The sequence below is a fragment of the Anthonomus grandis genome, chromosome 7, assembly GCF_022605725.1.
Source record: "Anthonomus grandis grandis chromosome 7, icAntGran1.3, whole genome shotgun sequence".
NCBI lineage: Eukaryota > Metazoa > Arthropoda > Insecta > Coleoptera > Curculionidae > Anthonomus > Anthonomus grandis.
In genome coordinates this window covers 26603186-26625684 of record NC_065552.1, presented here as the reverse complement: position 1 = coordinate 26625684, position 22499 = coordinate 26603186, and the positions used below count along the sequence as shown (strand labels likewise).

Here is a 22499-nt window from a genome sequence, read left to right as displayed (position 1 = left end):
GCGGGTCAACCAGGGCAAGCCACGTTCACCAGAAACGGCATGACAAATATCCATAACGCACACATATGGGCTGAAGAGAATCCTAGGGCCATAGTTGAGACACATCATCAAGTAAATTTTAAAGTCAATGTGTGAGCAGGTGTTGTGGATAACTCTCTTTTAGGACCTGTCATCTTACCAGGTAATTTGACTGGTGATTCATTTCTATTGTTTCTACAAGAAATACTGCCCGATTTGCTTGATGATTTGCCTCTAAATGTAAGACAAACTCTTCGGTTTCAACTCGACGGTGCTCCGGCTCATTTTACTATAAATGTTAGGAACTATTTACATCAAGTATTTCCTAATCGCTGGATTGGTCGGGGTCGAGATGCTCCTGTTCCATGGCCACCCCGTTCGCCCGACATTACACCTTTGGATTTTTCAGTCTGGGGATGTATGAAAGACTTTGTGTATATGGTTCCGATTTTAAACGGGGATCATTTAAGGGAAAAAATCATTGCAGCTGGAGAGCATTTCAGGTTAAAACCAAATATTTTTTAAAGCCTTAGATTTTCTTTAATAAAGAGGGCTCGTTTGTGTATACAAATGAAGGTCACGTAGAACAAATAATTTAGGGTCATTATTCCATGATTTTTATTATAATAAGTAATTTAGCATTAATTTTAAAAAAATAAGTTACGTTTATTTTGTTAACTTGTTAAAATGTATCTAGATTTTAAAATTAAGATATCTAATAAACGGATTCTCAGGCCGACATTTACTAAGAATACTTTTTTTACAAAAAAAGATTGTATAATTAGAATTTTTCACTAGAACTTTATTATACAGGGATACAAAAAAAGTTTTGGTATTTTTAACACATGTAATATATTGCAGGTGGCCCTCTGCAAGGTATAGCGAATCCGTGAACGGATTTGATTTTCTCGTTCCAAAAAACTTTCTCACACCAAATCTTAATTTAATATCTTATGAAACACTCGGCTTACTTTAAAAAAACGACTTTATATTTCTAATTTTGACGCCCTGTCTATTGAATACCAAGCGCCCAATTAAAAAATGGCATAACGAAAGTCGCATTATTTTGGTCCATCCTATATGTGGCCGGCGGATTGGCCTCCTTTTTCCGGACACCCTGTATAATAAAAATATATAACCTACGGTTGCTCAGGTCTGCGTTCGCCAAAATTTCCAAGTAATCGCGGACAGAGACATATAAGCGCTGGTATGGCTTTACCTTTATATTTGACATAATTGACAATTGAAGTAAAAAAAAAACACAAACAATAACCCGACTTTTTACTGTCAAATCTCAAAAATTTGAAAGAAAAAAATGAAAAAGGAGACGATCATAAATAATAAAATTAATATCGTGTGTAAATAAAAGAATGCCAGCATTAAATCAAATATTTCCATTATTATTAGACGGCGCGTTAGTTTAAAATAAATAATTGTCATTGTTTCTTGCTGGTGTGTACGACGAAAGGTAAGTGTAACGTAAATATTATGGCATTTCAAAGCAAGACAAAAATTGAGAAAATGGTCAAGTTTAGCAAATTGACAATTATACCTAAAGGGTAATAAGTTTTATAGTTTCATAATTTTATGTGCTTATTACCAGGCTTAAAGGTGGTTGAACTGTTTTTGTTAACAGGGACAAAAGAACTCAAACTATTTCATCAAAAATTATATGCAAGATTAGAAAATAATGTGTTTAACACATTCATCATTTACCTGTCAATAACTCAAATTATTATTTGTCTGGTAGATAATTAGTTGGTTTTAGGCCAGTATCTGCTTTACAATTTAAAGAGTGGTGTCAACATCTACCGGTATTCTATTTTGCAGTTCATTGGTTAAAGGCACTGCCAGCGGAGAAACTGCAAAATAGATGATTGTTGACAGCCACACACATCACTGTTATTCAGCCTCTTTATCAATCACCTTGGCTCCTTATTGGAATCTTTAGAGTTCCTACTGTTCGCTAATGATTTGAAGATTTCTCAGTGGATTTCCTCCTTTCAAGATCAGTTAGTGAGTGACTTCAGAGAGTGTTTTCCAGGGGTATGGTAAATGAAATATCATTAAATATTGAGAAATGTGGGTTTATAAAGTTTACTTGTTCAACGGTCTCTTCTCCTTGAAGCAGCTTGATGCAGTCAAGGATTTGGTTGTCTTTTTGTATGGAAGTCTGACTTTCTCCTATCACATTGAACATAGTATAAATAGACCTAGTAAGCTGCTTTGATTTTGTCAAAAGATCTTAGAAAGACTTTGAATGGGTCAGAATTTTATTCTATTGTATCTTAAATTCTCCAATATAATCGGGTCACCTCATTTTCTGAGCCATATTGAAAGGTTTAAAAATTTTCAGCACAAATTCATCCAGTATCACATAATTGAATCCAGCCATATGCAATATTATTTGCTTCTTCAAGCATAGAAATGCTACAAGATTTGCATATGCCTTGTACAATACACCTCTGTCATATGTGACAACAATTGAAGCGTTTGGATGAATAACAGTCTATGTTACAAATGATCAAAAATTGAGTTTTGGTTTGAATAACGATCTATGGTGTGTATAGATTCCACTAATTATTATAGTTTGTTGATATACCAATAGATGAGGCGAGTATGCCAATATGGCGAGTGTAAAAATAAAGTTTCAATCCGAACAGCAGTCTATGTGACATCAACTTTGAGTACGGTTGAGTTGGTACCCAACCCAACCCAATGATTCTGTTTTTATGGTTCAGTGCGAATAGTTATCGTTTGTTTACATTGTAGTGTGTGTAGTTTATTTAGATTATGGAAAATGGGATAGAAAGATCCAATACTGTTCAGTTTTCACCTACTGATATTCGAAGACTCAATAAATCAAAAAGAAATACCAGGCAGATAAATGCAGAAACTTGGAAGGATGTGTCTAGAAAAAATCGCAGAGATGCGGGTCTCGAATACATGACAAGGAAGACAAAAACATTAGTTCCTGCTAAGACCGCTCCTACAAATGTAAGTTAAAATAAGAAAAAATTATATTAATTAACCGACTTAAAAAAAAGAACTAAGTAAAAGATTTTTTTTTTACAAATTAATTACCTACATGTTTAGTATAATATTATTGAAGTCGGTGCCAAGCAAATGTATCAAATCATTAAACTTGTAATAGGTTCCAGATTTCAAAACAGCTTTTTAAAATGGTACTTGCTTGTCACCGACTTCAATAATATACTAGACCTGTAGGTAATTAATTTGTAAATAATATGTGCTACTTTTTAGTTCCTTTTTTTTAAAGGCGGGTAATTAAAAAAAAATTCCATAAATCCCTATAGGAAAAATCATATATCTTTTGATGTACGTCATCACTGATACCATGCGCATTATTATGGCATTTGCTGGTGACACTATTATTATGTGCAACAAAAGTTATATGATTTTTCCTTGGATTTTTCCTATACAGTGAGAATTTTTACCTTAGTTCCATAGGAAAAACATGCAATGAAATAAAGTGGAGTCATTGGAAATGTATTCCAAAGGTTCTTTAGTGCATTACAAATAGTAGCCTACAATCCACAACCAAAAAATTCAAACTAATCAAAATTCAAATTCACACATTCAAAAAATACAATAATAAGTAAAGCTGAATTTTCTCGTCTATTAAATATATTTTAAACGTGAAATATTTTTGATTTGTTTTGACATTAATCAAAAACTTTGTGTTTATCACCTGACAATGACATTACCTTACGAAAAATCATATTGTTTGTGTGCAGGTGTTATATTGTCAGTATTATAATATTATATTTTTCTATGAAACATTTTTCATTACATTTTTTTTTCCATGGAACAAAGTTTCACACTGTATATGTATAGATTTACTATTTATGTTATTTTTTTAAGGTAAACATATGCAGCAAATCTTGTAAGCAAATGTGCTCACATTTCACCCTTGATATGAGAAAAGATCTCTTAAAGTTCTTCTATTCACATTCGTATGCTGAGCAGTCGGCATTTTTAACAAAATGTATCAGAATGGAGGAGCCAAAAAGAAGAAGAGCTGGAAAAACAGATGCTACATCGTTAAAGTTGTGCACTTTCACGTATTTTATAAATAACAAGAAAGTATGCAAAACTACGTTACTCGACGTGTTCAAAATCACTCATAGACGAATCCAAACTTTACAAGATAAACTCAAACTCGATGTTCATGTTCCTTTAGATCAGAGAGGCAAGCATCATAATAGACCAAAGGCGATTCTACACGAGAGTAGGAACTTGGTTATGGAACATATTAACAAATTTCCAAGGCAAGAGTCACACTATTCTCGTGGTAAAACACAGAAAGAATACTTGAGTCCTGATCTAAATTTGTCAAAAATGTATAGATGTTTCCAAACTGAATATCCTAATGTTGCTGTAAGTAAAACGTATTATGACACAGTTTTTAAGCAAATGAATTTGCGTCTTGGTGCTCTTAGATCAGATACGTGTAAAATATGCGATGAATTCTATATACAACTAGCTTCTGCAAAATCAGAGGATGAAAGGAAGAAAATACAACAGGAAAGTGACTTACATCAAAGTAGAGCCTCTATGGGATATCAAGAACTTAAAGCGGACATAGTTAAATCTAAAGTAAATAACTCATCTACTATCGTCCTTTGTGTTGATATGCAGCAGGTTCTATTTTGCCTGACATTATCCCACTCAGATATATTCTACCAAAGGCAACTTAGCTGCTATAACTTTGCTATACATAATATGGGAACTAGCAAAGTGGCAATGCACTTATGGTACGAGTGCATCGCAGGAAGAGGCTCTACAGAAATAGCATCTTGCATAATCAAATATGTTACAATGAACTATAGCCAGTTAATAGATGGAGAAGAACGCAAGTTAATTGTTTGGTCTGATCATTGTGTAGGACCAAGTAATAACTGGAGGATATTAAACACCTACTGCTATCTTGCAAAATGTGGATACTTTACCGAGATTAACCAAAAGTTTCTCTCCTCGGGTCACAGTTTTCTGCCTTGTGATCGAGATTTTGCCATAATCGAGAAAGCAAAGAAAAGTGCATAGGTACCCTCTGAGTGGAAATATATTATTGCTGACGCTAAAGTGAATGAACCTTTTGAGGTTATAGAAATGAGCCAAAATGATTTTAAAGACCTAACATCTATTGAAAAACACCTACCAAAAAATAGAAGTTCCTCAAAATTACAAGTGACAAAGTACCTCTGGATGAAATATGACCTTGATGATCCCTACACTATTTACGGTCGAGCAAGTCATAACGTCATAAGACCCTGGGAGTCATTTAGGATTTTTAAAGAAAATTGGGAAGCTATAACAAAGCCTGCAGATTTACAACCAGTGTACAATGCACCATTGCCCATTACGAAAAATAAAAAAAAAGATTTAATAAAAATGATTCCATATATGAATAGTCAATATGCAGACTTTTATAGAGCACTACCAGAGCACTGATTTCTATTTGTTTTTCATTATTGAAATCTGTTCTTTTGATTATTTCAAAAATACTTTAACTTACACAATTAAAATAACATGTAATAATGTTTGTTTATTAAATTTTTTCAAAAAACGATTTGTACTTTTATTTGTGGAATAATGGTCTATGTTACATTTTCACTCATAAAATTTCAAGAAATGCAACAAGATATTAAAACTCGCCTTTTCTCGAAAAAAATATCAAGTTGTAACATAGACCGTTATTCGTCCGAACGCTTCAATTAGGTATCTTGGGGTTCTGTTTGTTTCCTTTATCTGTTTAGTATCATATATCAGAGATTATATTAAAAGCCCAGAATGACATGCTGCTATCTGCATGCTCTACTGTACTTTAATCAGATCTTTGCTACAGTATGTCTCTTCAGTCTGGAGTTCTCAGTATGTATGCTGTATTTACAGATTGGAACAAGTGCAATGGAGAGTTCTGAAAAACCTAGCATTTAAATCCAAAATTGATTCATGTTGGCAACTACCATTGTGATTTTACTTTTGTTGGTTGTTGGGTGCAAAGAAATTTAAAAAATGTGTATAACATTCGGACTGCTTCTGTAAATTCTTCAGAATTGCTATATAACAATAATAATCCATTTTTAATTTTATAATTTTTATTATTCCCAAATAATATAATATATAAACTTAGTGCTAAAGTCTAATAGGAGCAGTCTAGCTTATAGCTACTCTACTGAACCCTATACCTAAAGGGAAAACTATCTAGACAAAATGTTTAAATAGTTCTTATTTAACATAAAAAAAATTATATAACAATCCTTAATTTAACAAAAAATTTAAAAAAAAAATTAGATTTGTGACTTTAGTATTTCATAGTATAAGTTTACACCCTAAACATTATTGCTTTATCTATTATCAGATTAGTCACTCTAAAACACCCATTATATGCTACATGAGATATTTATCCTTATTTTATTTATAAGTCCCAATAAAAGGACACTTCCGGTAAATGTCTTAAGCGATCTTTCAAAAATAGATGTGGAGTGATGAAGTGGTATAGTCATAGAGCCTTTATCATGAAGATCTAAACTATATATTTCAATACGAAACTTAATTTTTCTTTATAAATAATCTGGATATTTCCTTGCTATTATTTTATGACTTAAGACCACTGAGTGAAATATAAACCTCTCATCCATTCTAAGCCAGTTCAACTTCCTTAATTTATCTGATACTCCCTGTTCCCTGCCCTGCAGGCCCCCAATTAACCTTATGCAGTGATTTTGTATGAGTTGTATTTGTCTCTTTCTAGCAAACATGGCCCATACACTACATCTGCAAAATTAAAGTGGGAAAGCACTAGAGTCACAGAGCATTCTTTTCATTGAAGCTGTTATTAAATGTCTTTGCTTAAAAATAAGTTTTAAATTGATTAAGGCTTTCTTTATACACATATTAACGTGTTGAGTAAACCTTAAACAAGTTAGATCCAAGTTCTTAGCACAATCGGTGACAATAAGTCTTTCGTTATTCAAAATTTAATTTAATATTAGGTAATTGTGAATTTTGTGTCCTCCAATTGGTGTAGCTTAAAGGATTTATACATTTGTGTATCATCCGCGTAAAAATTAAGTAGTGCAAATCTAATGTATTTGGCGATCTGTAAAGTATATAATATAAACAGAAAAGGTTCTAAAATGGGTTCCTGAGGAACACCGAATAAAAGCTGTTTTGCACTAGACATTTTACCATTGACTTTTACTATTTGACTTCTGCCTTGTAAATAAGTAGCAATTAAGTTACATGACTGTATATTAAAACCCAAATATTATTTTAAAATTGCCAAAAGAAGAGTGTGATTTATCTTGTCAAACGCTTTTGAATAGTCTAAGGGAATTAAGATAGTTCGTCATTTTCCATAGCTTGAATTATATCATCTGTGACTTTTAAAAGCGCCGTCGAGCAACTATATCCTGGTCGAAATCCAGACTGTACTTGTGGTAGTAAATTATATTTTTGTATATATTCTTTTATCTGGATATCAAGAATTCTTTCTAAGATCTTAGAAAGAATTCTTGGGAATCATACTAACCGGGAGTAAGTCTTTTAAATCTGCAGGATTATTTACTTTAAAAAGAGGTGTTACCAAGAAGGTAGTTCTGGTAACACCTCTTTTTAAAGAAAGTGTTCTTAAGGTTGGAATGTTCGGGTAAGACGTGCCTTGAGAGTTGATTCCGATATAGCTACGTACCATTGTCTACCACCTTCAAAAACTTACATCTGCCTGTTGAGTAGATCTGGGGTGCATAGCTGTAGGTGGAATGTCTACATAGTTTATGTAAGATTGCAGTTAGCATCCCTAGTTTATATTATCTATATATTTAATTTTTTTTCATTTACTGTCCAAATATAAACAATATGGTTTTGGCAATAAACAAGTAGCAGGTTTTATAAAAATCTTATGTCTTTGGTGAGAAATTATAACAATATATGATAATTATATTTTGGCAAATGTAAACAAACCTGTGCAATGAAGTCTTATTATGAAAGGTGCAAGAATATAAATTTACCCTTATTGTAGAAAAGTGTCCTATCATAATATTAATTTATGTCACTTATAATCAAGTACTTACTTGTTTATAAATTCTAATGTATTTCTTGCATAATTGGGTCGGTTTAATTTAATTTGAATTCAGTTCAAAATGAACATGTTATTTGGGTGGGACCCTTAATATGCAAAGATAAGGAGCAAGATAAATGTGATAAAATTATAAGTTATTAAGTATGCAGAGTTTTTTGTTTTTAAAACTTAAACTAAAAAATGGTTAGTATATCGCCAAAAAGGCAAAGAACAAGAAATTTTGTGTAGTGTGTTTGATCTTCCTAGTCCAAAGGTTATTTGAACTGAAACATTTTTGTATAAACTAGTAAATAATTCACGAATAATGAAATTATGTTAACGTTTTAACAAGTATTTCTGTTTAAATCAGTTAAATTCGCATAAGTAATGTGGATTCATTGAATTAATAATATGCAATTCTAAGAACATTTGCTGATGAACAAGATCAAGTCTCTTTACTTAACTTATGATAGAGTTTGGTGTTATTCTAAGAAATGTTGGCCCATCTTTTTTAAATTGATTTATTTAGATACTGCACAGTTTTTACTACTACTGAGTATCGAAATCAGATTCCTACAGACCTTTCTCAAACCCATTATATCATTATACGATTATTTTAACAAACATGCTGTTATAAAATAAGACTCATCATACTGCTGTTTTGCTGCAATACCTTCCTAACTGAAATATATTTAGTGGCATAATGAAAATATGGAAGAAACTGCAATATTTATTAAAGGCTATAGATAATTTTATCAGATGGTGTATTTTTATACGCATTAGTTTTTGTTTTTATTATGGGAAATAAATCTGTATTCTTATATTAGCTTTTAGTATTAAACTACGAGTAGTTGAGAATATATAAATAAACATCAGCCCATGTTCTATTCATGTAAATTTTCATCCTCATCCGCAAATTTTAAAGAAGCAATGCACCCTGGTTTTTAGTGTGATTGTGATGACTTTATGCATTTTATAATATTTATCTAATCATATAACTCTTAATCAAAAATACTTTCTAAAAATGTAAGTAATTTTATTTAACAAAAATTTTAATCTTATATCTTATCAAGTAGATGCTGAACTCTTTATATAAAAATATCTAGCAAAATAGGTACTTGCGTACTTACGTACTAGCAAATATCGTACCTGCGTTCCATTATTGCTATTGAAAATGAGTAATTTCTAGACAATAAGTCATTTATATTGAGAAACCCATTGAATCATCATTTATTTACAGGATTTTAGACCATAAGATCTAAGTTGTGCATATTTGTCTTGACAAAAAAACGTTTTTGAGGTTTAATATTTTAGTGGGGATTAATAATATAAATACATAAATTATTTGATAGAATTTTATATTTTCAGGAAAATAATATCATAAAATGAGCATTTCCACATGTGATTTAAAGATTTACTAGTATTTATTATTGTATGCAATGGCCCCTTAATTATTGTGACCTAATTTAACACCAATTTTCTTAGGGTAATTACATATTTTAATGATTTTTAAAACAATATTTATGACTTGAATGCTTCATTAGATTTGTAGTGATCAAGCCAAATATTTAAGTAAATAAGGCATATTTAATGAAACTGATTACTTACTTATATCAACAGTTATTAACATTGTTTTACAACAATTATATTGCCATAAATAAATAATCTGATATGATAAGTTAATATAAAATCTGATATCATTTTATTACAGTTCATTGCAACCACTTAACAATAATTTATGAATGAAGTTATGTTAGGAACCCTTGTGTACAGTTTTTAATTCGTGTATATTATTTTGCAATATGCCACTCTAGCTAAAGGATCACAAGAAAAGGATTTTTGCTAAATATTAATAATTGTATGTTACTTCCCTCATAATAGTTCACTTCCAAGTATTTAAATCGAGATGCTGCATATTATGTGGATTATAGGAAATATTTCGCTCTGATTTACAAGAATCACGACACGTGGTAGAATACGGTTTTTTCCTGAAAAAGCACACTCAGAAACTAACAAAATCTTATTTTAAAATAGCACAAAGACCAGGGATATTCTGGATAGTATTGGTATGTTTATTTCAGTAGCAAGGTGTCCGACAATACTGACTAGTATTTAATTTATTGTACAATAAAATTCATCAATTTTGTTTGCTGCAGAAGTTTTAACTATTAATAATTCAAATATTTTTGAAACTGAACTATGTATATTGACTTTCAACAAAAGATTCATGTATTTATTAAAATGAAACTAAATAGACATACTTTATATGACCTTTTGTTTTTCTAGTAAGATTGACCAAGACAACATGGGTCAAACCCTCTCGGAACCAGTAACTGTTAAAGATACAACAGTCGTAAGAAATTCAACATACAGAGTTGGTTCTAGTTGTATGCAAGGATGGAGAATAAACATGGAAGATTCACATACACATATTTTAGCTATGCCCGATGACCCTAATACTGCCTTTTTCGGGGTTTACGATGGGCATGGCGGGGCCAAAATTTCCGACTATGCAGGAAAGCATTTACACAAGTATATTGTTAATAGGGAAGAATATAGGTAAGTAAATAGGTTATAGGTTAGGACCCAATATAGGTTTTTATGATTTTACTTTATTATTAGTTTTCTTTTTGATCGCATATTAAAAACTATTTCCTAAAAATATTGTCGCTCTTAACAACGGCGTTTTCTTCCATTAAATTTCACTTTCCTTTTATCAGTTGTTTATTTATAGTATGAATCCCAATATTTTAGGTTAAACATAAATAGAGAAACTCTCATAAGAATTAACCAAATTCAGTTCTTTCACTTTACGTGAGATCTGTTTTTTAATAGTTTTTTAGTGAATATGCTTCGCGAAAGATATTTGTCGGAAGATCTTCGTACAAAAATAGTTATATTTAATAAGCAAAATTCTTAGTTTGCATAAATCTGTTGGAAACAAGACAATTTCTAATATTAAAACACGAAATTCGTTAAAGATCATTAAAAAAAAGTGGCCGCTGGAGAAAAATAACCAAAAAAATAGAAATGGTCATAAAAAAATTTCCCAGCCTGGTCCCCACAAGTCGCCAAATAAAATTTTGAAGTGAATTGCCTGGTTTTAATGTTAGTTCTCAGACCATACAAAGACATCTAAGGGAAGCAGGATTATTTAGTAGAAGGGCTCCTAAAAAACCGCTAATCAGCAGAAGAGGGCCTTTCGACTCAACTTTGCGAAAACATATTTGCATTGGACAGCCAACGACTGGAAAAAAGTTCTTTTTATTGATGAAAATAAATTTAATTTATTTGGCTCTGATGGAATATCGTGGGTACATCATCCAGAAAGCAAAAAATTTGATCCAAAGTATACAAAGCCTACTGTAAAGCATAGCGGTGGACCCTGCATGATATAGAATTGCTTTTCTAAGTAAGGTTTAAGACCATTATGGATCGATTTGTGTATTTAGATAGTCAGAAAACTGTAATGCTCCCATTTGCATCCTCAGCAATTTATCATTGACCTGTATATATCAGCAGGATACCGGCTCTAAACATAAACCAAAGGTAATTCAAGAATGGTTTTTATCAGAAAAGATTAGGGTTATGGACTTGAATTGAAATATTGAAAATCTCTCGGAGGAACTAGACCGGCGTATAAGACAGAATCAGATCAGCATTAAAAATCATCTAATAAAAGCTTTGCAATAATCCTGGAATTCTATTGAAGAAGAAGCCATTATGAAACTTTTGGAATCAATCAATTGGAATCAAATGTCGCGAGGTTATTGCCATTAAGGGATGCTCTACTCACTATTAATTTTATTAGTTTAGAAATAAGTATTATGTTGAGATATTAAATAAAGAAGTTTGGTTTCTCTACTTTTGTCCCTAGAGTATTTTGTTTATTTAAATAAAATCTTTGGTTTTCGTTATACCGAGTGTCCCAAAAAAATACCAATAAACTTCAAGGGGTGGAATGGGACAATAAAACAAATATTTTTTGTCCAGTAAAATATATCCGCAAACCAGTCGTTTGGGCTTTAGAGTAAAAAAACTTTTTTGGTACTATTATTTTGGGCATTTATAAATAATTGTAAATAATTTCCCATTTGAAGAACTTTCCGAGATGCATCTGGCTTACAGTGCAGCTCTGTGCAATGGAAGGAAGCAGCTCACTTATATGAAGAGAGATATCCAAATCGTAGGCAGCCTCATTATACATCATTTTTTTCTATCCATCAAAACCTTAAAGAGACTGGAAAATTAAGACGTCCTGGTAGAGCTGGTCACTCAAGAACAACTCATACAGTTCAGGTTAAAGAAGAAGTGTTACACCATATGGAAGATACCCAATCTATAAGTGATCGTGCAATTGCAAGCGAGATATGATCATCTAAGAATTCGGTACATCTAATCTACCAGGATTACAGATACATTTGTACCCTTTTCATTTACAACACGTACAAGCCTTGAATCCTGAAGATTATCCTCACCGACTGACTTTTTGTCAATGGATTTTGAATCGCAACGGCAACGAGCTGATTGTGAAACAATATTGTTTTTAGATGAGTCATGTTTTACGCGCGGTGGTCATTTCAATACCAAAAACAGCCATATTTGGCATGATGAAAATCCGCACCCCGTGGCCGCTAGAAGAAACCACCAACAATTTTCTGTAAACATAAACATAACCTTATAAATAACATGTGGTTCCAACATGACGGGGCACCTCCACATTTTGTTGCAAACGTACGCCGGTATTTAGATCAGCGATTTTCCCAACGATGGATTGGAAGAGGAGGGCCCGTTGTCTGGCCCGCGCGCTCTCCTGATGTCAACGCTCTAGATTTTTTCTTTGGGGTTATCTGAAAAGTTTGGGCTACGAAATACATGTGCCTAATGAGAAAGATCTCCTAGCAAGGATATTTGCCGGCTGTACCCATGTAGATGCTATTCCCGGAATGTTCCAAAGAGTTCGAGATTCCATGACTTAACGGTGCAATATTTGCGTTGAAACAAATGGTCGGCATTTTGAGCAACTATTGTAAAGAATAAATCATTTGGTTATAAACAAAATAGTGATTAAACTACACTGCTAACAGCGAACTATTGATGTTTTCCATTAAAAAAAATTGAGTTATTTCATAATTTACTTGAGTAAATTGGTAAATTTATGTTAGACACTCTGTATGAAAAAAACTTTAGACTTTTATTGAAAGATAAAGCTGATACCGTAAACTAACTACATTAAAAATTTCGTTTATCTAGATTGAGCACAGCGGTTGCTATAAAAATTTTAATAAACCCCTTAAAACACAAAAAATACGAATTACGTGGCAACGCCGTAATGAAATTTAAAAAATAAGGTATCAGTGTAGAGATCTTGTTGTCCTCAAAAGCCATTAAATACAAGGTGTTCTAGTCGAAAAAACTACATATTTTTTCGTAACATATTTTTGACGCACCCTATAGATGTAAAATTATTTTTTGTTTGTACATTTTTGTCAACCTTTTACCCATGTCACATAATTTTTTTTTCCACTCGGTATAGTTTAGGCGCTATTTTAGCCGCACGCCTTGCTGACGCACCCTGTATTTAGAACTGCATTACTCTTGGCATATTCAAATAAATATACTTTTATCCGATAGTGTACATATGTGGTCTTTTTTAGTAAAGGCAATATTCCAGAGGCGCTGAAAAAGGCTTTTTTGGAACTAGATGGGGTTATGCAGGATGAGGAATCGCTAAAAACCGAACAATCTGGATCTACTGCCATAGTAATCGTTATCAAGGACCAAAAGCTGTATTGTGCTAATATTGGAGATTCTAGGTAGGATATTCTAGATTATAGGGTTAAGAAATTGATTTTTGAGTAGTTACTATTTATCATCAGAGTAGTTTCGGAGCAATTATTAAAAATTTAATTTTGTATCGAGCATTATAATTAAATTTAACAATATCTTAGAGCAATCGCGAGCGTAGGCGGCGCTTTAGAAAAACTTTCCTATGACCATAAGCCGAATAACACCGAAGAATACGAGCGGATCACGGAAGCGGGTGGTTGGGTGGATTATAATCGAGTGAACGGCAATCTTGCCTTATCTAGAGCTTTTGGTGACTACATTTTTAAAAGAGACACCAGCCGACCACCAGAAGAACAAATTGTCATAGGTGAATTATTAAGTTACTCTTTTTAGGGCTATTTTTATCTTACCAATTTTACAGCTTTACCGGACGTCATAGAGAAATCGGTATCTGAGGAATGGGACTATTTGGTGCTGGCCTGTGATGGGATTTGGGATGTGATGTGTAATGAAGAAGTATTGTATTTTGTTACGGAAAGTATCGCCCAAGGCTTGGAGCCAGAGGAGATTTGCGAGAACTTAATGATGCGCTGCTTAGCACCAGATTGTCAAATGGCGGGACTTGGATGCGACAATATGACAGTTGTAAGTATATCCACGTCTGAGGCGAAAATCATTAATCAGAATACATGCATTTTGTTCAATTTAAAAAAAAAATATGAATGTTCAATGTTAAATTTAAAATCTTAAATCTTAAATTCTGAAACTGGTTGGTTAAATTATGGTGAAGTTGCATAATTCTAAGCTTTAATAAAATGCCGTTTAAAAAAGTAAAAAAGAGAATATTTTCAGAAAAATGTTAATTACGTAACCTTGTCACCCTTGAATTTGGGGCACTCAATAGAGTATTCTTTAAAGTTTAGAAAATCATCCTTTACGATACATTTGTTTGAACAAACTATGTATGAGAATCTTTTAAGCAAAAAGATTCATGGTTATGTTAAGAATCAGAAAAACACTACTTGTATAAGCTGTTTTCCATATTTTTAATCTTTGCCTATCTGAGAAACTACCTAGTTTGTGGAAAAAATCCAAAGTGTGTCCCATATTTAAAAAAAGAACTCAATTATCTGCAATTTTGCGAAGATTTTCGAAAAAGTTCAAAATAAATTAGTGACGAATCAGCATGGGTTTTTCAGGGGCCGCTCAACAACATTCAATTTGATCCTAAGAACTCGGTACATTACTCGGGGGCTATCAAGCTGACATCATATATCTCGATTTCTCAAAACCGTTAAATTATCAAATTTTGGTTTTTCTGAATCGCTTTTGAACCTTTTAAAATACTACCATTTAGACGGTTGTCAGTATGTTGCAATGAATGGCTTTGATTCTCGAGAATATTTAGCAACCTGTTCCGCAAGGCACGGTGTTAGGTCGTTTGCTTTTCAATATTTTTATAAATGACATTGGAGCTTCGTCTTTCTTCAATTATTTACTATATGCCGACGTTGTAAAATTATATATTGAAATAAGATCTATTGACGATTGTCTTGCTATTCAAACAAACTTATGTCGAATTAATAACTTAATAACTGGTGTATTCCTAATAATCTCCATTTTAACGTAAAAAAGTACGTTGTTGTATCTTATACAGAGAGGAGAAAACAACCAATTTTATTTCAGTATGTTCTAAACCGGGACCCAATTACCCGATCCGATCATTTTAATGATTTAGGTGTCTTGTTTGATAGCAAATTATCATTTGTTCCGCACTATGATATTATTGTGTCGTCTTTAAAGATGTTTGGATTTCCCAACTAGCATTTTTGGCAACAGCTACGTAATCGCGACTCTAAAGAATACTTTAAAGTTGTGGTTACTAGTCGCGGGAACCGTTTAGGCACCGTTCTGTTACCACTTTTTTACAAAAATTGGGAATGATTTTGCTGTAGCAAATACGTAATTCTATCATCCCGGGAACTTCTTTTTAAAGTCCCATAGTGGTTTTCGAGATGTCATAAAGTAGTAATTGTGCAGTGCTAGTTACTAAGAAGTTACTGAGACAATATTATGCAAACATTTGGATTCTCTTTCTTTGTCAACACAAATAATTTTATATGTCCGTCTTTATTCTAAGTGATGGCGTTGTATCGGGGTTAGTCTACTTCATATTGTATTTAATATAGCTGATATTATAGCTTACCGGAGTGGAAAAATGTAAACGAAGCAAATTTTACTGTTAAACATAGGCAATATAGGACGAAAATAAAGAACTCCTCATCAAAATAATGACTTTTAACAAAAAAATGTACCAAGTCTAAATATTTAAATTTAATTTTTTAAAGAAGGTAGATAATTTTTTTCACTCCTCTTTACTCCTATGAATATAAGAAGTCTATAATTTAATAAAAATTGCATAAAATGTAAAAGTATTCCGATTTTAGCAAATTCATAAAATCGTGCAATACCTTTTCACAAAATGGAGTCAAATAATTAAAAAAAATATGGCAAATTGTTGTTAGAGTTACCAAGAAGTTTCTTTTGCTACTTCAAAGTAAAAATGACTTAGGAATAAGTAAATTATTTCAAAAAAATGCTACTATAAAGTATATTTTACTGCATAGTAGAAATAATTACTTAAAGGTAATTTGCTTTAATAGCCAAGGTGGTAAATATTACTTTGAAGAAGAAATAAGGGTAACTATTTCGATCTTGTTACTGATAATATTACTTCAAAGTGTATTACTGCGTGGTAATATTTTGATGTTCCTATGTAGTCGCAAGAACTTGAAATTTAACTTTGTCATCGCGCTTACTTAAAAGTTCCCATTTTATCGTCCCACCGAGCAATATTTTCTACTTTATAGTAACGACATTGTAAAGGTAATTAGGTCAGGTCGCTAAGCGGTATCAGCTACCATCAGAGTTACCGCAAAGTACTATATAGTCGAGTATTAAGTTAATATTACGTATTTCTTACTACTATTTTTTACTTGGCAGTTATTTAAACTTATAAGATATTTTTTTGGTACCAGTTACCGATTTATTACTTGAATAAAGTAATATAGTCAATGTTGTAGCCGTAACTAAAATTGCTAGTTGGGTTATAGTACGTTCTACCAAGGATTTTCAGCAGACAGACGCTGCTAAGTTACTGTTTAATTCTTACGTTTGCACTAAACTTAAGTATGCCGCTGTTATATAGTCCCCTGGATTAGAGAATATACAACGAAAATTTTTGAAATATCTAAGATTTAAACAATATAGCATGTATTCTCTACAAGGCTGTTACTAAACGAGTTTTGGAAATGAATAACTCAATTTTAAAGCCGTATACTATTTATACACACAGACGCGATTAAGCGATGCTATGCGATGCGGTGCGATTAATACGAACCTCTAAAATCAAAAGCAAGCGTTCAAACAGCGCGCTTGTTGCTGCTTTAAAATGCGATGCGATGCAACGCGATCTCGCGCGTCTGTTTGATTTTCAAGCAAGTTTGATTTTAATCGCTTGAGTCCTCGCGCTGCTAGTTATTGTCTAGTTATATTTGTCCGTATTTCGTGTGGTATGGATGCAGAAAAATTAATAAATGCAGTCCGAGTGCGTCTTCCACTATGGGATCAACAAAACAAAGGCTATCGAGATCGGGACAAAGTTGATGAAATTATGGCAGGAGGTAGCTGCAGAACTAAACGTTTCAAGTAAGTTAAACATGGTGTTTACATACTAGTTTATTTTATATTTAAAAAAAAAACTTTTTTTAATTTACGAGAAATATAATAACAATTATATTAGTGGTTTACTAAAAACGATTTCAAAATATCTCTTAATTCATATGCTTGTTTTGACGCTCTGTTGTTTACACGTGAGGCAAGCTGGCTGATCATGTCACTGCAAGTTTGTTCGTGATTGTTTATATCATAATCATGGATTCCTTCTCGGTATATTATAATATTGTGTAGCAAACAAGCGCATTTAATTATGATTGACGGAAGGGTCGGTCTCTATTGCTTTCGTTAATATTCTCCACCTAGCCACTAGAATACCAAATGCACATTCAACACACCTCCGAGCTCTGCATAGCCTACGGTTGAAATTCTTATTTTCATCTGTGAGTTTCCTTCGAGGAAATGGTCGTATTAGGAAATGTGTCAACGGATATGCTTCATCTCCAATCAAATAGAACGGGAATTCTATGTCCGAATCAGGTAATGTTGTTGTCTTGGGTCAATTAAACTTTTAATTTTTTAACAAAGCATATGTTTGTGACGACTGAAAGATTCCTCAATCGCTTTGTTTTCCATATGCACCCACTTCTATGATCAGAAATTTGTAGTTGGCGTCAGCCACAGCTTGTAAAACGATGGAAAAATGTTGTTTATATTTGTAAAACATTGTTCCTGAATTCGCCGTACATATTTACCATCAATTGAGCCGACGCAATGAGGCAAATTTTATTTATTCCAATAGTCGAAGGCGGAACGACTAAAAATTTCTTTCGTCGGGACCGGCAAATATGTAGCAACATAAACTTTCCATATTGCTTTGCATGTTTGTTTAACTATCTTTGCCACAGTTGAAACGCCAAGGCGAAAAGAGAATGCTAGGCTTCTATAAGAGGCACCTGTCGCCAGAAACCTGGAAAAAGGATAATTAATTAGTGTGTTATTATCACTAAGGGCCAGTTCTACAATCATGGTATAAGTTTATTTTTAGAATAATTGCTAAAATTACAATTGTCTTAACAATCGTTGTCATAGTAATTACTCCAGGAAAAAAGTTATACCATGTTTATAGAACTGGCCCTTAGTGAATTATCTGTAGTGATATATTAAGAGATATGTCAACATTCTACTGTTAATTTTTAACTAATAATTGATTCATAAAAACAATATTACTTTTTGAAAACATACAATTTTATTCTTTTTTTTTATTAGAAGCTGCTAAAAAAAGATGGAAATCTTTACGAGATGTCTTCAGAAATGAGCTGAAGAAGTTGCCGAAACCTAAATCTGGAGACGAAACTCCTTCAAACTTTAGTTCAAAGTGGACTTACTTTAGGATTTTATGGTTCCTTAAGGATCAAATGACTCCGAGACAGCTAACTGGCAATTTACCCACTGACGATAACGCAAGCCAACTAAACGAAGATGTATCCAATGATCATTTATTTCCTGATGACATCGACGATGAGACATCTGTTACTCCGGATGAAAGAATTGAATCAGAACAACTATTATCTGATCACAACAACCAAACTATTGCAACTATTGGCTCAGATAAAAATGTACGTCAAAAGCCAACTGACTGTGGGCATCCGCCAAAACGTCCTGCAAAAAGAGCAGCTAAAAGAAAAGAAGACTTTGATATTGAAGGATTTTTGAAATTAGAGCAACAAAAAATTGACGTTCTTAAAGCAAATAATTCCGTTTTATCGACACTATCTCAGATTACTCAGGATGATGACTATCACTTTCTTATGAGTTTCCATACACCGCTAAAAAAAAATGCGTTTTGAAACAAAAATGTGGTTTCGTCTCAAGATGCAGGAACTGCTTTACCAAGCCACAGTGAACGAGCACCATGTTGAAAATATAAGTTTTGCCAATAATATGCCAACTCATCAGTCTCAAATGACACACACTTTTGTGGCAACACCATTGGATTCACCCGCTTATTCCACAGAAACAAATAGTTTTTACACAATTCTCCCCTGAAGAAAAAAGACATATTTTATACGTTTACATTTCTATTTGTTTATTTTTCTAAAATAACTGTAACGAATTTGAAATAAAATATTTAAGTACTCACATATATCTAAGCATTTTTTTCTTACCTTAACGTTACGGCAAAGGCGTTCTTTAACGCTGATTGGAACCCTCCAGTTTGTTGTCACTTTTTCCACTAATGGTGTTATGCCATTTTCAATAAGTATGAATGTTTCCAAAGACATTCGGAAATATTCTCCAAATTTGTCAGGATATAGGGTTAATTCGGAGAACAAATGATGAAATTCTCCGTAGGTTAATCGTTCACGATAAATTTCATGTACCCATTTCTTTTTTTACTTTTCATTTTTTTTATATACATATATCGTAAAAATGAATTTTCTAATAATAATTCCATGGTAGCTGGAACTGACGCAGGCAGAGGTTTGAAAGTTACTACGCTTTTGTTTATCGCATTCTATTAAAACACAACCAAAATATAGCAAGTAATCAAAAGCATAGCATCGCATAGCGTCGTATCTCATAGCAAAGCTCATCGCTTAATCGCGTCCTGTGTGCACGTACACTTATATCAAAAGGTATCTTCTGTATTTTAGTATGCGATTATAATATTTTAAAATGAAAACTTACACGCAATTATATTCCTCTGCAAAATATGGATTTTTATTCTGCAATTATCTGTATCTCAAAATGTTCATTAATTCATACTAAAAATTTATATATTTTTGTGATACGTACCTAATTTTAAAAAACATTTTATTTTTATCCTATTATAGGTGATCGTAGTTTTCTTACACGGAGGCACCTACGAGGACGTAATAGAAAAATGTAAGCGCCACCTAGCGAATTTAAAAGAAAAAAGTGAAGAGCACCGTACCGAAGAAGGTAACACGATTGTCCAAGATGCCTCCCCAAAAAAATATATTAATCAGGAAAACGATGAAGACGTATCGGAAAAACCGGCAACGCCGCAGACTTGCAAAAGCAAATGCGCAATGTTGTCGTCCAGCAATGACGTCGATTAACCTTTTATTTTGTTTTTGTTGATAAATTTATTGTTGCCACATTTTCATGTCTTAACTTTTTTCACTACGACCACCACCTGCCATATTAGAGTAATACTGTGTGTGCTTTAAACAATCATATAACTAATTATAATAAAAATTCACAAATTGTATAAAAATAATAATGTAGATATATTTTTGTTACCTGGTTAGTATGTGAACTCTAGTGGCGTTTAAACACTATAGCGTTATGTGTATGTAGGTACTTATTTCATAAAATCTGGTCGAATTGAGTCCCAATTTCAGGATAGGGCTAGGTCGGACCAGGGTAAATTTCATTATGTACATTGTTCTTACTTAATTTTATAGTTAGCTTCACCATTCACTCATGAATTTATATATAGTGAAATCAAATTTTATTACTTATTTTCTGATTTTTATTTCTTTTCCCTATATATATAAACTTCAAAGAATACTGAATGAAAAGGAACCCCTCGCCACTGATTACTTTAATATTTGTCGATACTAGTAAGTCAATAATGGTAATGTTGACTTACTAATTGAATTGAATGGTATAAAAGTGACATAAATTATTTTTTTGGATCAAATCAAAATCATTTTAAGTTGCTCATTATATTCTGAGCCACTTTGAAAATGGTTTTGATTGGCTCAATAGTATCAAAATAATATCCCATATTCAACATGCTACTCAAGTCACATACCTATACCTTATCTTGTTTTCTAACCTTGAACTTAAGGAGTTTCGTTAATGTTTGTAAGATGGTTATTAAGGGTCATTTTCGTCTTTTTTTAGGCCCATTACTGATGGTATTCATGTGTATTTTCCCTTAAATGCAGAGGGAAGGCCAAATTTAACCGGCTTAACTAATTTTCGGATCATGAGGAAACACTGTTTGGTCCTACAAAAACACTGATTTCAGCAATACGTATAGAGCTGCACTAATCACTGCAAAGAAAGGTGCTCATGATCAGTATATTGAGAATTCAATCAATTAGCCATGTGGGAGAGCATAAGAAGTAACTCGCCTAAATTCACACATCACCCCTTTCTAAAATTAAATGCGAATTACTTTAAAAGCGACTTTGCGCAGTAGCTGAGGGCATTATAAATTTAATATTTCCTTATCCAGCAGACTTTGATAAATACTTAAATGATACTCTTTGAGTTTCGTCCTGTACTTAAAATTTAATGAAATTAGATCAATCTATTAAAATTAAAAACAGTCTGGAGACTCTTTTGCGCAAGAAAATAATTAAAACTATTAAAAACTTGATACTCTATCCTTGGATGAAATTAATCAATTTCTCTGAACAAATTTCCAAATATCTTTTAAAAGGCAAAAGTTGTACTAGTCTTCAAAAACAAGGGATCTCTCATCATTTTATTGTAGATCAGGTCATTGAGGGTTTTTAACTGATTAATTTGACTGATGTCTTATAGTATTTTGCTGACAAAACTTTCTTCTTATGGTTTCTACTTTGATAGTATTCCACTGGTAGATTGTTAACTCTGTTCATTGGTACACCTGGGTGTACCAACTTTAAAGCAGGACACAGGACCTTTGCTGGTTGGTGCTGAAAGTTAGACATCATAAAATTCTAACTTTTTTAAGAGAAAGATGTGGTCCAGGCTGTCAAATGTTTTGATAGGTCAGGGAAAGCTTCCAAAGTTTTCATTTTCCCTTTTAAATTTTGCTGTACTCTAGAGAAACAAAGTCATATTGCTGTTTTAACTGATCAGCCTCTACGAAAACCGTGCCGTGAGAAGCTGAGAATGCTTCTTTTAGAACCTCAGAGGTTCTTACAGAACCTCTTTAATCTCATCAGTATGCCTTTTCTAACAC

General features: G+C 32.5%; 2 protein-coding genes across 6 annotated transcripts; both read left to right on the top strand.

Moving 5' to 3' along the window:
• The first annotated feature begins 1301 nt into the window (after positions 1–1301).
• Positions 1302–21060, top strand: LOC126738614 (probable protein phosphatase 2C T23F11.1). 5 transcript variants are annotated; one of them, XM_050444027.1, is made up of 6 exons: positions 1302–1486; positions 10395–10663; positions 13762–13920; positions 14056–14261; positions 14316–14539; positions 20407–21060. In XM_050444027.1, exons 2-6 carry the CDS (start codon positions 10410–10412, stop codon positions 20653–20655), a joined length of 1092 nt encoding a protein of 363 aa, XP_050299984.1. In that variant the 5' UTR covers positions 1302–1486; positions 10395–10409; the 3' UTR covers positions 20656–21060. The 5 variants fall into 5 exon arrangements, with proteins under 5 accessions (XP_050299984.1, XP_050299983.1, XP_050299982.1 ...); XM_050444026.1 differs by having other exon boundaries at positions 10391–10663; XM_050444025.1 differs by lacking the exon at positions 1302–1486 and adding an exon at positions 1558–1577 and having other exon boundaries at positions 10391–10663.
• On the top strand, positions 1587–5601 carry LOC126738613 (uncharacterized). The gene is made up of 2 exons (XM_050444024.1): positions 1587–3015; positions 3904–5601. Exons 1-2 carry the CDS (start codon positions 2812–2814, stop codon positions 5083–5085), a joined length of 1386 nt encoding a protein of 461 aa, XP_050299981.1. The 5' UTR covers positions 1587–2811; the 3' UTR covers positions 5086–5601.
• Positions 21061–22499: the final 1439 nt, after the last annotated feature.